Source organism: Aythya ferina (assembly GCF_964211825.1).
Source record: "Aythya ferina genome assembly, chromosome: 17".
NCBI lineage: Eukaryota > Metazoa > Chordata > Aves > Anseriformes > Anatidae > Aythya > Aythya ferina.
In genome coordinates, this window is record NC_140316.1 from 7,926,875 (window position 1) to 7,941,688 (window position 14,814).

Below are 14,814 nucleotides of genomic sequence, written 5' to 3' on the forward strand. Positions count from 1 at the left end.
AGCCAATAGGCGCTCCGCCCACCTCACGGCTGCGAGCCAATCCGCCGCGCCGCAGCGTGGCGCTGACCGCGGCGGGGACCAATCGCGGCGCGGCCACGCTGTAAGGCCCGCCCACCGTGTGGGCTCTGAGGCGCAGGGCAGCGCCGGGGCGCGAAGGGAGCGCGGCGGGGGCCGGCGGCGGCTGTGGCGGCACCGGCACCGCGGTACGAGGCAGCGGGGGAACGGCTCCGGACACGGCAGCCGCCCCCGGCCCGCTTCAGTCACCCCGCCGCTTCCATAACCCCGCGGCCTAGCAGGGGCGGTTCAGCCCCTCTGCCCCCGTTACGCGTCTGCGGCCCCGCCGGAGGCTGCCCCCAGCTCCCCGCAGCGCCAGAGCTGCTGCCCCGCGCCCGCAGCGGCTGTGAGCGAGGCGATCTCCGGCCTGTCCCCGCTCCTCGTCCTCAGCACCCCGTGGAGGTGAGGTGAGGTTCCGTGCACTTGAGAACCTCATGCAGGACACGGTAAGGGTCTGGAGGTGCTGTAGGACAGACCTTGAACCCGCACTGGGGCTGGCTTCACGTGAGCGATACGCTCAGCCAGGGAAAGGCAGGCCTAAGCCTGACAGGCCGTGACACAGCTGCCACTGCTTCTCAGACTTGGACCTGCCAGGTGGAAGTGTGGAGGCTGGGAAGTTAAACATCAGTCATCCTCTGACACGCTGCTCAAAGTAAACGTTTTATAGTTACATAAATATGCTTCTACAACAATTAATCAAAGTGCCCTGCCCGTACACATAACTTATCCATACACATGAGAAAAAAGTCTAACTATTGAAACAAACTTTCTCTGAGTTGATCTGTTTTGTAAGTCGTACGTCTGTTGTGAGGGAAGTCACAATATTCACCTTGCAGGAAATCATTATGACTATGGGTGATCTGAATCAAAACAATCTAAAAACAGTAAAAGAAAGACATGGAATTGCCTCGTCAGAGAAATATCAAAATTGTTCATCTTGTTAGGAAATCCATCGTATCTGCTGTTCTGAAGGAATCTATACAAATACATCAGGAATACTTTTTAAAGCTGTATACCCAACAGGATTCTGAAGAGGCTACAGAGTGCTCACCTTCTGAAATATTTTCCCCTCATCACAGAAGTGGTTGTGGTCTTCTCCAGCACTTAAATGAATATCTTTGGTAGATACTGCAGGGACTCTCGCACAAGAGCCGTTCTGTTGTGGCATGTTGTAGCTGTACACAGGTGCAGAGAGAAGCTCTTCCAAACGTTCCCTACTGTGGCACGTGCCAGCAGAGGCAGTATCTCATTTTTCCTTCTGTATAATTTTACAGTTTGACAAACTTAAGCTCAAAGCTCACTTAAAGATGGCCCTTGCTCCTCTTCCCAAACAAGCTGGTCTCAGGTCTGTTACAGGATTTTATTTGGAGTACATGACCTTGCGTAGAAAGTCTCACAGCCCTGGGAAAAAGAAACGTAGCTATGGTGGCAAGGTTGTGAGGGGATTATCCATAAGTGCAGCCAACGGCCGCTGCACAGAACCAAGGAAGACAACACTGTTTTGTCAGTAGGGAGCGGGGCTGGGGGAGGCAGACAGGTATATCATACTGTTCGGCCTCCCCACCCGGCTTCACCAGAAAATCTTCCAGTGTCTGGCTCCAGAAAATTCAGGCTTTAAAAAAATTGCAGCATAAATTTGTATCCCTTCTAACAGCCACTTGAGCTGCTTCAGGCAGGAGTTTTCCATCACTCTGGGAAAAAAACGGCAAGAAGAGAAACCAGTCTCCACGGCTGGTTCCATTTGCATCATGTGCTGTGCCCAAGGATTCCCAGCAGTGCTGCAGATGATTTCCTGAAGGTGGCCGGATGTTGATGTGAAGACAACGAATAACACCCACAGCTCTGGCAGATCCGTCACATTTGCCAAGCACGAGATGCTGTTCACGCTGCAGAAGTTTTTCCTTACCTGTCCAGCCTACCTTGAGGCAACTGTCTTTCACATGAACCTGCTGTAACTGCTTGGCACAGGATTTCAGAGCAGCACTCTTTTAAGGGCAGAGCTCAAAGCTAGGCCCATGGTTTGTGGCAGGAACCTGTTGTACAAGACAGCTGAGCTGAAATACACTTTTTAACCAATGTTTAATTTCCAACTCTGGTGCAAAATGCGAGATTCTTCACTGTGCTGTGGTACCATCGATTTCTGAAACCCATGGTTAGCTATGGAACCAGACACCAAGAGGTTTAAAATGGGAATGGGGATGCAGTTTGTAACTGTTTCAATGGCCTTGCCGGCCATGAATAAAGAGAATAATGGAAGAGATTTATGCAATCAACAGCCAGAACATTATCACCAGAGCCACAAACAGGAAGAGGCGGGATAGGAACTGCTCATCCACATATTGAGGAGTCCCTGGAACAGCTGGAAAACAGGAAGTAAAAAACAGTTCAGCACCTTCCTCTTCTTCAGGATATTGTGTATTCTGCATATACTACATCCATAAATGGACAAATAGGCAAGGAATCCCTCTGCTGAAAAACTGTTGCTGTCAGTATTTCCTACTCTTAGATTGGCCAGCCGTGATGGAAAACCAAAAGGAAGACAAGCATGAGCTCCCTGGATCAGGACCTGCAGTAAGCCTGCTCGTGACTAATAGGAGTGGGCCGCTCCAAGTGCTAGAGTATGCACAGGGCTGTGCTGAGAACTTCTGGGGACAGCGCTGAGCTAACTTCACTACTGCCAGGTGTCTCCATTCTAAGGACTCTTACCACCTCTGCCTGAGCGCTCCTTCCTCTCGAGGTGAAATCTCTCTGAATAAGCAAACAGTAAAACAAGGCTGCGTGTATACGCTTGACTAAGAGAACTAAGGAGAAGCACACAAGGTTAAAGCTCAAGACGTGCCTTTCTGGAACTGCTGAACTGAGACCACAGATGAAAAGCAGATAAAGGGGTTTGTGAAACAATGGCTGTTACAGCAGCATACATTTTCATGTTTCTTTGCTCTGTCACATCTCCACACGAATTTTCAGTGGAGAGTGAAGTGCAGTTAATAGGCAAGTTCATCTGACTGACAGACAACACAGGTGTGACATGAAGAACGTGCTGCCAGTTCTTACTATTCCTGGGCCGTACGGCACATGGAAAATCTGCCAGGCAGAACCTTTCACAGAGGAAGTCCAGAAAACCCTGGGCAGTAGGTTTTCTCTTTCAAAACAGGTAGACTCAGTTTGTCTACAGCACAGATGGGGAGGGGGGTTTTCTAGGGATTACTTAATTTTTAGAGAGGCAACACTAGTTGAAGTAATTGGCTGTTTTTCCTTAATTAAAAACAGTGAAGTAATTTCACCATAAATTTATTTCTTGTGGAATACAGCTGACTGTCTCTGAAGTAAGTTTCTGAAAAAAAGGATCAATCTTCACTTTCATTCTGTTGTGGCTAAAAGCACCAGTTTAATTTTTTTCATTTTCACCTTTTATATATTTCAAAACACTCCTCCATACACCCCTATGGACTCTTTTTTACTAGAAACTCAAGTCCAACTTGCCTCATTTTTCAGAATTAAAGGGGAAAGTCACCAGTGTCACTGTCCCTCCCTCATTCTAGCCTCTCAACAGGGCATCCAGCAAATCATACAGAAGTGACAAACTTGCTTGTTATATAAGCCCTCATACAAAACATGTAAGAAATAAACTGCCTTTCTCCACTGGGCATTTTCCCCTCATCCTCTGTTTCTATATACAGTACTGATTTACTTTACCATTAATGTTTGTCATTTAACAGGCTATTTGTCCAAGTTACGAAGGAGTTTGTAAAAGATCTGTTTGTGATAGGACCCTCTGAGAAGACAGGATGCACGGTACCTGGAGGAGGTCGCCCGTCGTTTATGTTGAACGCTGTGGCAAATATACCAAAGGGAAACGCCCCAATTCCGAATGACATTTGGAAGCCACCATCCCCAAACCCAAAGCCCTGGAATCCCTGCAGAGAACAAAACAATGGAAGAGGAGAAAAAGGTACAAATAATTTAAAGCCTATTTCAAAATATTTTACAGAAGTGCAGATGTTCCCTCTCACTGGCTTTCTTAAGGCTGAAGGGGTATCATGCAGCCTGGCAACTTTCAGTCTTCCACTATTGTTAAATACTTCCCAAGTTCTCATGGGTAAAGTGTTTTACACAGTAGCAAACTTGCCAGAGGCACCTAAGAGTTTGAGAAAATGAAAAGTAGGAATCACACTTCTTGCTTGAAGGCTGCAAAGTAGCAGAAGTGTTTCTATAATTTCTCAATTTAAAACAGTATAATGTGTATATATATGCATCAATGTATCAAAAAATCAACATTACCAATTCTTTTTGAAACATTTTAAAACTCTATCAATAATTCTGTATTAATAGGTATTAATCATATAGCTATAAGAAAGATACTGTGAAAAATAAACTGCATTGATTTTTCTGATACATGTGCATTGTCTAAACATTATGTAAAAAATAAATGCAAGTGGGATGCAAAGATCATCATAAATAAGAACAGTATCAAAAAACAAAACACACCGCCACACCAAGGTTCTAACTGAGATGCCATATAAAGTCATCTGGGACAGGAATGCAAGACGTGGATAAAAGAGGGGAAAAAAATAAATAAAAAGGAAGATTTACAGTGCAACAACATTGATCCCAGAAGCTCCAGACTAAAATTCTCTGTCAAATCAAAAGGTAAGTGTTCTGAATTAAGATGAATCCTGCTGTATAAAAGCGGTGTATTATTTGGGAACCAACTGTATACGAATCCAAGTAGTTATGTCATGTTTGAAAACTGGACAACTCACAGTTTTATCTTTTATAATCTGGAAACCCGTCCTCTGGTTTCAGAATTAAAACAGTGATTTCAACTCTGGAGATGATAGGCCAGAGTGGTTTTTCAAACAGTGGAGTACCATTAGGATTTCACTCATATAATAAAAGCTAGACATCTCTGGGCTGATAAGTATTTGATGAGATTGATGATAAGATTTGATGAGTTAAGTCTTGACCACAACTCTTGTCAAGTGCTCTGTCACTATCTAAAAGGGACAGCAAAGTACCTTGCATGGCAAGTCCTACCTTTGTAGGAAATAAGAAAGCAGCATGGCTACTGCTGTCTTCATACCAGACTCTACTGACTTCCTGCAGCACCAGCAAAAAAGTCGAACCAAGCACAGCAAATGATTTAATAAGAAAGCAACTCCCTGGCGAGAGAGAACAACTAAGATGTTCCTTAATCACACCCAGCAGAGTTGTTTGCTTGAATCGTGAGGTACATGCTCTCTGAGGACCCTAGGCTGAGTTACACGGAAATAGGCAATTGTTTCATCAGGTCACTGTCATCATGCTAGAAAACACTGTGGTCTGTCCTACTGCCTCACTCCTATGTCTTCACCATATGCCAGCTGCTGTTTAAGTTCACTCTGCAATCTCCTCAACAAACCACAGATCCCACTTCAAGTGCAATTGAACTTAGTCCATTCTTTAGGATGCTAAAGAGTACTATGCAAATGGAATTTTCTGCCACATAGCAGCTGTCAGTTACTCACTAACAACCTCTGGTGATCTCTGCAGGACCCTCATACAGGACCTTATGCACACACTGTGTCCTCCAAGATGAAAAATAACACCTAAGTAAAAACAACCTGATTGCTCAAAGTCTTTTTTTTTCTCCACTTACCCCTCTGTTCTCTGGTTCAGGTCTCTGTCCTTGGGGTCGTGGCGGAGTTTTCTCTCTGCAGGAAGTTGTGGAATTAGCTCAAGTGCAAGGATGCATGACAACAGTATCTGCAATATATCTGACTAATAAGATCTAATAAGTATCTGCAAAAATCTGACTAATAAGAACAAACATGGAGCACACTCTCACAGGGCCGTACTGCAGCAAAGCTGGAGGTAGTGTGTGACCAACTAGACTAGACCAACTAGCTACATGAACCTTCAGGATCACATCCTTAACCTAAGATATTGCACTTTTGAGTAATAAAATATTCCATTGCAAAGGCTGGAAACTGAGGACCAATGAAGGCCGTGAACATTTGATATAAGCTTCTCCAGTCAGATAACATAATTCCATGCAACCTACCATTTATAACTGATAATTAACACTCAATTCAAATTAAAACAAATTGCCAGTTGAACAAGAAGTAAGGTCTGTAGACCCAAGCCCTGAAAGGGCCAGAAATATTTGGCAGAGTTGAATGTTCTGTCCATCTTTTGGCAACATATCTCACATTGTGAATCAAACACTTCAGTAGTTTTACCTTAAACCCTGGTAGTTTTCACACAAATAGTTGTATTTGGGTTCATTACCTGGGGTCCTGTTGTCCAGTGCTGCCTCTTCCGTACAGAGGAATAACTTTATCTCGACTGATTCCTGCTTTGCACACAGGGCATACTTGTCTGTTCGGCCTGGTTTCTAGCCACTTAAAAAAAAGAACAGAAGGAAATTATGAGAAAACTAGTAAAAGACCATGGAAACAACAACATGCAAACCTAACTTGCATCCAGGCAGAGAGATTTAGCAACTTCTCAGAAAGCCACAGTGGAAAACATTATACTAAATGCCAAGTACTCTTGAAGTGTTGGCATTTTGCCTGTCTGCCATGATCTATTTGCTGATGCATACAGATTCAGAATGGCACTGGAGAAAATGTTATGAAATAAACAGTACCAAAGTCCCTCACAGGCCAAGGGCTAGCACAGGTACCTTCCTGTCATCTTCCTTTCTTATAATGGTACCACAACGTGCAACACTACATATGCAACAAGTGCACTCAGCATTTAAGCCTGTAAACTACACTTCAGTAAACAGCCTACAGTAATTCTCCTAACAAAACCACAAATGTCCAGTGGTTAATAACATGAAAAGTCGGAGGTAAGCAGAATAGAATCTAAGTTTTCTTTTTTCCAAAAGACTCAATTGCAAGTTGTTGCGCATGAAGTTGCATTAGCACGCTGCAGTTGCCCTGGAGAGATAGAAGCGCATTTGAAGAGGGGGATACTCCAGAGAACCGAGGGCTTTATTGAGTCATTGGAGCTGATGAAAGACGAAGTAAAAGGAAACCTGTCTTACCTGGTGTAAACAAGGCCAACTGTGAGCATTCCCAGGACAATTTGTTCACAGAGAAGAAAAAAGGGAAAAACAGAATTAGTTACTGACAACTCGATCTGACAAACATATGAAGTGTACCATGGATAGCACAGCTTACAGACAACAGAACCCTGGAATCCAGCTGGGCCAGTTCCATAACCTCCCATTAAAACAATTTTTGAAAGCACAGCCCAAGCCTGATCTCCACTGGTCCTTTCAGGTTATGCAATCTAACTATGTTGTGAACGTGATTCTCTCCGTATCGCCTTTGATTCCTGCATCTTCATCTATACCAAAGCCCCATACAGAGGGGGACTCTTTAGAGAGATACAATTCATCTTCTGGTGTTTACTGTGGATTTTCCCTACTGATCCCATGGAAGATATCCCTGAGCTAATATGCAAATTAGAAAAATACCAGTAATGAGACTCCAGGACCTTACCAGAAGTCATGCAAGAGACATTTAGCTAAAACACTGGGCACATTCATAGAATTATGGGATAATTCAGGCTGGAAGGGACAGATCTCAGGCAGCCTCTAGTGCAGTCTGCTGCTTAGGACAGGGTCAGCTGTGAGATCAGACCAGGTTTCTCAAGACAGAGAAACCTCCATTACACAGTACTACTCCTAAGGTTAAATTAATGTGGCAACTCAACATTGAAGGCAAAGAAGAAAACTACAAGATAAAAATGCTGAATAGCCATCTGCTCTCAAAACAGTCTTTCCAACATTATTTGAACAAGATAAGTGTTATTTTTTACAGTTCCAGTTTTCCAAATCCTTTCGCGATATTAAGATAAAATTATTGCAATAACTTCTATGTCATCATCATGTGATTTTCTATCTCCTTTAAATTAAAAACCCGTACCTTTAGATGTTACATATATTAGCAGATAGAAGTGCTCTTTTAGGCCTCCTTATTAATAAGCACAATTTAGCTTCCACTGTAAACCAAACAAAAAACCCAACACATTTGGACATGTCAATCCTACATAAGGGTTGACCAAGCTACTTAAATAAATGTGACATGCTTAACATACTTGTGCAATACATAACCAAAACAAATCAAAGAACTGAAAATTTAGTAATTACAACTGCATACCATGGGTAAAGAGAATTAGGTCACATGTAAAAGCATGTTTTTTAAGAATAAAAAAATAACTGCTTTCAGATGTAGTTTTAGGTATGCACAGGTTAGAAAGAATTTAGATAGGAACAAGATAACTATGCTAGACCAGGCAGCACTGATTAAACAACACACACAACTAATCAACATCGAACTGTTTAAGGAGGTTTCCTCATTTGTTTGCTTTTACAAAATAATCCAGAAGGTTTAAGATGCAAGAAACTTGCTCTTAGGAGCATGAACGTTTAATAGATAAAAGCAGTTTAGATGCAAACGCAAACTGCTTCTAACCCAAAGACATGGTCCTTATTCAGCTTAAGACAAACAGATTTTTATTTGACATTTAGAATTATATATATATATAAAAAAAAAAAGTAAAAAAAAAAAAAAGAAAAATATGCTTTTACATGATCATAGAGGTGCACGGTGATCTGGTTTATCTGTGGGGACTTGGAGTACTTACCAGAAGAGATGTCCACACAAGCTGATAACTGCATCCTTGGCAGTGTCTAAACAGATGTTACATTCAAAAGTGTTGTCCTGATTCGTATTTTCCCCAGCACCATTACTGCTACTGCTGCCACTGGTCCCTCCAGTACTGGAGCTCTTTGTTGATGTGGAAGTTGTGGGTCCTTTACTTGCCATTCTGAGGAGCTGCACAGATACAAGATCAAGAAAATTTTCCTGTTGGAATCCTAAAAATGAGAAAGGGAAAAAAACAAACAAACAAACAAAAAAAAACCCAACACATTATTGGCATTACAGCATTGTATTCTTGACCTTTTACAAACTGGCAGTGATTTACCTAAGAAGCACCTGAATCCTCCTGTTGATGGTTTTAGTTTAACATATCCAAGAGATAACTTGGTCCTTTAGTACAACCTGGCTTTTAACACCACTTGCTGTGAGAAAGATGAGCCCACCTAGTCATACTTTCAAACTATCAAACATTTCTAAGTGCTAAGCTTAAATGTGCTGCTGACATGCTTTCAACTCTCATGATCTTCTTTGATAAATACGACGATAACTTATTTCAGCAGCAACAACCTCTCCAGTCTAATTCCTCGATATACAAATTCCATAGTACTTGAAACTCTGAGATTCAGCAGAAGACATTTACATTTCCAGAAACACTTTTACTATTTCAAGACTTAAATATAGGAACTAGAGACAGTTTCAGCAGTTACAAAAATTATTTAACCAAAACAAAAATGTTTAAAAAAATCCACTGTGCTTTTTATAAATCTGTTATCATGCTGCTGTTGCAGGGATATGAATATCTAGAAAAGGTTGAGAGAAAGAACCAGGTGACTATCTGAACCTTTTGCAAGTGCAGTTAAACATGTGAAAAGTGCACCCTAAATTTTTCAGAAGCTAATTTCCTTACAAACTTACCCCACAAGCTTTAAAAGCTTCCTCAGTGTTCTGTCTTTGTAGCAGTGCTGAAGCACAAGTGTGTGGTAGCAAAATAAAACCTCAGCATCTCTAGCTGTTATTCTCAAAAGCTTTTTCATAAAATATAATCCAACTGCACGGTCAAGAAAACATCAAGTAAAGCATCGTACTCGAGCGTCACAGAAGTACTGCAGCAATGATACTAAGTTACAGCAAGAGAGATGAAATTTATTTCTGTAGAGCTTTTCACTCAGTTACATCATTTCACACAGTGTCCCAGAAGGGCAGCTCAGTATTCACAGATGCTGTACTTCAACATACACTGCTTTCAACACTGCTGACTCTTAGCATTTCACACTGTGACCTCATTTACACTCAGCAGCAAGGTAGTTTATTGTACAAAATTAAAATTCATGTTAGTTCAAGGCAGATGGAAACACTGCCAGCCCACAAACTACGCGCTAAACAAGCTGAGTTTTCACACATCCTTACTACCAGAATCTTTAGTAGCATCAACCTATCTTCTTCAGTGATGTTTGAAAGCTTATCAGCTCAGACCAATACAAGTGTGCTGGAAATTAATATCAACATTAAGAAAACCTCCCTAAAACTAAGGAGACTTAGTCTCCTTAGTTTTAGGGAGTTAAGGGAACTACAACACATTGTAAAAAATGCTGGCATCATTTTATGGAACGGGTACAAGAGATGCTTGGCTCTCGTATCTAACCATATAACATAAGGTAAACATGTGCAGGAGGCAAATAAATTAATTTACATGTCCCTAAATCCAATGCGGGAAGCAAAGTTCTTTTCTCCAAATCAAATGTCATATATTTAACCCCAGAAATATGAAGAATCATTAAAAAAAAAAAACACTTTATCTTCACAAACACCTGCTTAGAAAACTAAACCAAACCAAAAAAAATAGCCTTCAGTAACTATGAAAAATGAAAAGAAATCAGCAACTTATGAAGACATGATAGAGAAATCCACAGAAGTATAATTAATGCAATGGAATAAAGGTGGCTGAGACAGAAGAAAGATTAAAATGATATAACGTGACAGGCACTGAATCTACTCTCCTGGAAGGTCATTTTTACTTTGTACTGGAATCCTCTCTTAATTCTTTCTCCATAGGCTGAATGTGCCTAATGACCTATTAGGATTTAAACAATTTAAAATATCAAAAATGTATCAAAATGTAACAATAAAAATGAACTATCTTATTCTGGAAAGCCTTCACGATCCTTTATTCTTCTCTGTGGAATATGTCTTAACATAACTAGGTCCACAGCAAGCGCTGTCCGTGGCTGTTGATCTGCAAAGCACGCTGGACACTTACAGAGATGCAAGCATGAAACAGCATCCAATGACTAAAATGTACATTTGATAATTGTGTATCGTGTCACTTGAGAGTGTGGTCTGTGAATCCTAAAGCAGAAGCTCAACTGCAAATTCAACTTGTTCCAGATGTAGGACAAGCTCAAAATTGTTGAAATAGCACTTGAGCCACTTAAACTGCAAGACAAAATTGGGGGTGGGGAGGGGTGGAGGCAAATAAACAGAGCAGGCCAAGCAGACCCCATTTGCTGTTCAACAGAGAGCTCAGGAGGAAGACTGAGTGCACTGGGCTATCTTAAAATTTTTGGAGCTAAGTTAACAGAATTTAGAGAGGACTGACTGGACAGATGTCAGTGCAGTTTGCTAAACCTTTGCCCTTGATCAGGTGTCCAAATTAACACTACAGGCATGATGAGTTGCAAACAAAACAAAAGGAAAGATACAAAAATCAGCTGTTATTTAACTACAAGCACTCAAAACTTTTCTCTTTTTCTTTATTTATTTGCTCTCTAGATATTTATAGGAAAATCTTTGATCTTTGAAATTTATCTTTGAAATAAACAACTAGTACAAATGCCTTTTAATTAGCATTTTAATCATCACCTCTGTGATATCCCAACAGGCTGCTCTGAAAGTGACTGAATCGCTGACATTGACTACATCAGGAGACCAAGAGTGGCAGTAGATGAGTGGTTAAGAAACAAAAAAACATCCTCAAAAGGCTTCCTAAACTGGCAAAGTCTGGTGGAAGTCGAAGAAGATGTGTAAGGAAAGTAACATGTTTAGGGATCCAGCATGAATCCCACAGAGCTGTGTAAAGAGTAAGTGTGGCTGAACAGAGCTGGTGAAAGCAGACCTCCAAGAAACAGATGGCACACTGGGACCTGAATGTTTCCTGACAGCTGGGAGCTGCTCCCTGAAAGAATTAAACATGGGAAACAGGTAAGGTCTGTGTGCTAATATAAATCTCACTAACAGGCAATAAGAAAGAAATTTTACTCAAATACTTTAAAAACTAATCTGTAAATCTAGTGGGAGAAACTGCACACCAGGAAAATGTAAGCACAATAGATAGAGTAAAAGATCATATTTCTGGACTCAGCAAAGTAAAAGTGACTGTATTTGCCAAAATACACTGACCTGACTCTAAAAATACAAGAAAAACTGTTCAAGACAGACTGGGAGAGTTTTCAGCATAAGTTAAAGCATACGAAAAATTCCATTGGAAACAGAGCAGGTGAACAATAATTCAGCCTGAGAAAGACACAGAGAGAGAACATAAATTAGAAGCTGATGTCATCAGTGTGAAACAGTTGTAGAATATGTTCACAGCACTACAATATTAGAATGTTTGAAGTATTTACTTTTTAATCTTCTTTCATGAGCCATAAGAATAATATCCAGTGAAGAGATAGGACTCTGGCTAGATTATTTATAAAACCTAGAATTTCTTTCTTTTTGCAATGTCTAACACATACCAATGAAATAAGAGGCGCCTAGTTAGATTTCAAATTCCACTAGAAAGACACTTTTCCATATTTCTTTGCCAATGGCTCTTATTTTGTCTGGAATTACAGAAACAGTCCCAACTGTAGTTCCTTTCTGAAAGTTCTGATTTAGTTTCTGAACTTCTTGCTGTTCAAATGGAAAGGAAAATGTCAGCTTATTTTTCTTATTACCACAATGATAATGGCATTTTTAGATACATTATAGATTGCATAAAAGGAATATTAACATTAGAAATCCTAGCTAAATCTAGAAAGTATTGCTCAGTATTGTTTGTATAAATACCTCCTGCTCACAAGCGTAACAAGAATCTGATTCTTAACCTATTACAGTTGTCTGGACTTCAAGTAGAAGTAACAGATAATCTGAGCTGGTAATCGTTGGCAGTGTCTGGAAGAAAGTACATTTACTTCTTGACAGTAACTTTAAGATAGATGTTACCAAGTACATGGCTGTCCCACAGTTAATCATTAAATACCCATTTATCTCTGACTACCTTTTTACTCTGTCCACCAAACACGTTACATTTTAACTCCTCAGAAACATTTTCTGCAACTTCATCTTTTCACTTCCTGGAAGCTGGCCAGCATCACGTAGCTGCTTTTTAGTACTGCCACAAAGTGCTCCCAACATACAACTTTGTGCGATCACTTGATCTTTCAAGAGCACCCGTTTGCCTTACAAACCAATGTGCCCTTGCTTGGCCTCATTTCATTAATTGGGATTCTGCAGCGCAGGTCTGGGTTAGTCGCTGCTTCCAGGGTAAGAGCCCAGCTGAAAGGCGCTTTTGGCAGCTCCGAGGATTCAATGTACCTCACAAATGCCAGCCACTGTCACACGCTGTCAAAAAAAGGAAGTGACTACAATAATCCTCTTTCTTTAACCATTCCCTAGAAGCGTAATATAGACTGCAAGAAAACATTGTACAAATCCTTAAACAAAGATTTTATCCTCTTACCTCACAAAGTCTACAGGAGGAAAAAAAAAAAAAAAAAAAAGAGCGAGAAAAAGCAAACTGATATAACCAGTTGGGTAATACTGCCCCAGCATTTTCCTGGTTTGGAGTGTTATGTAAAACATTAAGTGCTCCGTGGGCTAACCACGTTAACATCACGATGTAAAAAAAAAAAAGAAAAAAGAAAACAGAAACCCACTCAAACTGGGTTCGAGGGGCGCCAGGCAGCTCCCAGCCCAGCACCCGAAGCGGCTCGGGTCCCTGCGGCCGCCCCGCACCCTGCCCAGCGCCAGGCGCCCCTCGCAGCAGCAGCAGCAGGAGGAGGAGGAGGAGCAGGAGGGTTTCGGCTCGGCCGGGGAGGCTCGGGAAGCCGCCCAGCACGGGAATTTCGCCAGAAAACGCCGCCGGGTGGCCCCGGGCCCAGCACACCGCCACGGCGGCAGCAAGGGCCGGAGGTCAGGCAGCGGGGGCGGCACACGGCAGGCCGCCGGGACCACCGCCGGGGCTGCCCCGCAGCGCCCCGGCACCGGCACCGGGGCTGCCCCTATCCCCCGCAGCCCCCCGGAGCCCCCGCCCCGCTCGTTGAAGGCGGGCGGAGCGGCCCCGGCCTCCCGGCGCTGCCCGTGCCCGGCCCCTCCGGGCCGCTCCCGGCTCCCCACCCCGCACCTCCCCGCGCCCCCTCCGCCCCCGGCCCACGCTCACCGGGGTCCCGCCGCTCCCCCGAGCCGCGGAGCCGCTCCCCTGCCAGCGGCCGCCGTCACCTGACCGCCCGGAAGCCCGGCCCCGGCGGAAGGGACCGGCCCGGCCTCCCCTTCCCTCCCCGCCGGGCCCCGGGGCCGCGTTCCGCCCGCACGGGGCTCCCCCGGGGCAGGGGGCGGTTGGTGCCTCGTGCCCGGCCTCCCCCAGGACCCCCGTGCCGGTCTCACATCAGCCGGGCCGCGTTCTGCCCGCGTTCAGCCCCCACGGCTCCCTGTCGGCTTTCTGCTCTGACGTTTTGCTCTGCTTTGATTGCAGCTCGGCAGCCTGCGGGGGCAGCGCCGGGTGTCCACTTCTGAAAAGAGCGAGAAGTGCAGGTCGTCAGCCGCAGCCAGCGTTTGGACCGGTGGGGAGAGAAAGGAAGGAGGCGGATTTGAGGGGAATCGTTGTTCAGATGTGTGCAGTGCTAGGATCTGAGCAGAGGAGCACATCCGGGATGGGAACAAAGAGCTTTATAAAGGTATTTACACAGCTCTGAGGTGCTTTGGAAGAGGGAGAGGAGGGGGCCTAGTGTCTGAAAGAGTTGTCAGAGCCAAGGTGACACCACCAGAGGGCTTTGGTCCTGCTGTGAGCATACCCACCAGTCCCGAGGACGCTGAGGTGGAAAACAGCTTGGAAGTGCTGCTTGTG

The 14,814-nt window shown here is 43.4% G+C and overlaps 1 protein-coding gene and 1 long non-coding RNA gene across 4 annotated transcripts; one reads left to right on the forward strand and one right to left on the reverse strand.

Annotated features, from left to right (window-relative positions):
- Nucleotides 1-248: 248 nt before the first annotated feature.
- On the forward strand, nucleotides 249-13,591 carry LOC311446157. Its single transcript, XR_014698772.1, has 3 exons — nucleotides 249-500; nucleotides 3,774-4,006; nucleotides 11,590-13,591. It is a non-coding gene; the product is annotated as an uncharacterized lncRNA (long non-coding RNA).
- Nucleotides 702-14,565, reverse strand: RNF185 (ring finger protein 185). Of its 3 annotated transcripts, none has more exons than XM_084539048.1 (7): nucleotides 14,355-14,565; nucleotides 8,695-8,926; nucleotides 7,088-7,106; nucleotides 6,325-6,437; nucleotides 5,693-5,747; nucleotides 3,854-3,971; nucleotides 702-2,413 (listed from the first exon to the last, which is right to left on the reverse strand). In XM_084539048.1, exons 2-7 carry the CDS (start codon nucleotides 8,874-8,876, stop codon nucleotides 2,316-2,318), a joined length of 585 nt encoding a protein of 194 aa, XP_084395174.1. In that variant the 5' UTR covers nucleotides 8,877-8,926; nucleotides 14,355-14,565; the 3' UTR covers nucleotides 702-2,315. The 3 variants fall into 3 exon arrangements, with proteins under 3 accessions (XP_084395174.1, XP_084395173.1, XP_084395175.1); XM_084539047.1 differs by lacking the exon at nucleotides 14,355-14,565 and adding an exon at nucleotides 14,131-14,251; XM_084539049.1 differs by lacking the exon at nucleotides 14,355-14,565 and adding an exon at nucleotides 14,131-14,207 and having other exon boundaries at nucleotides 8,695-8,885.
- Nucleotides 14,566-14,814: the final 249 nt, after the last annotated feature.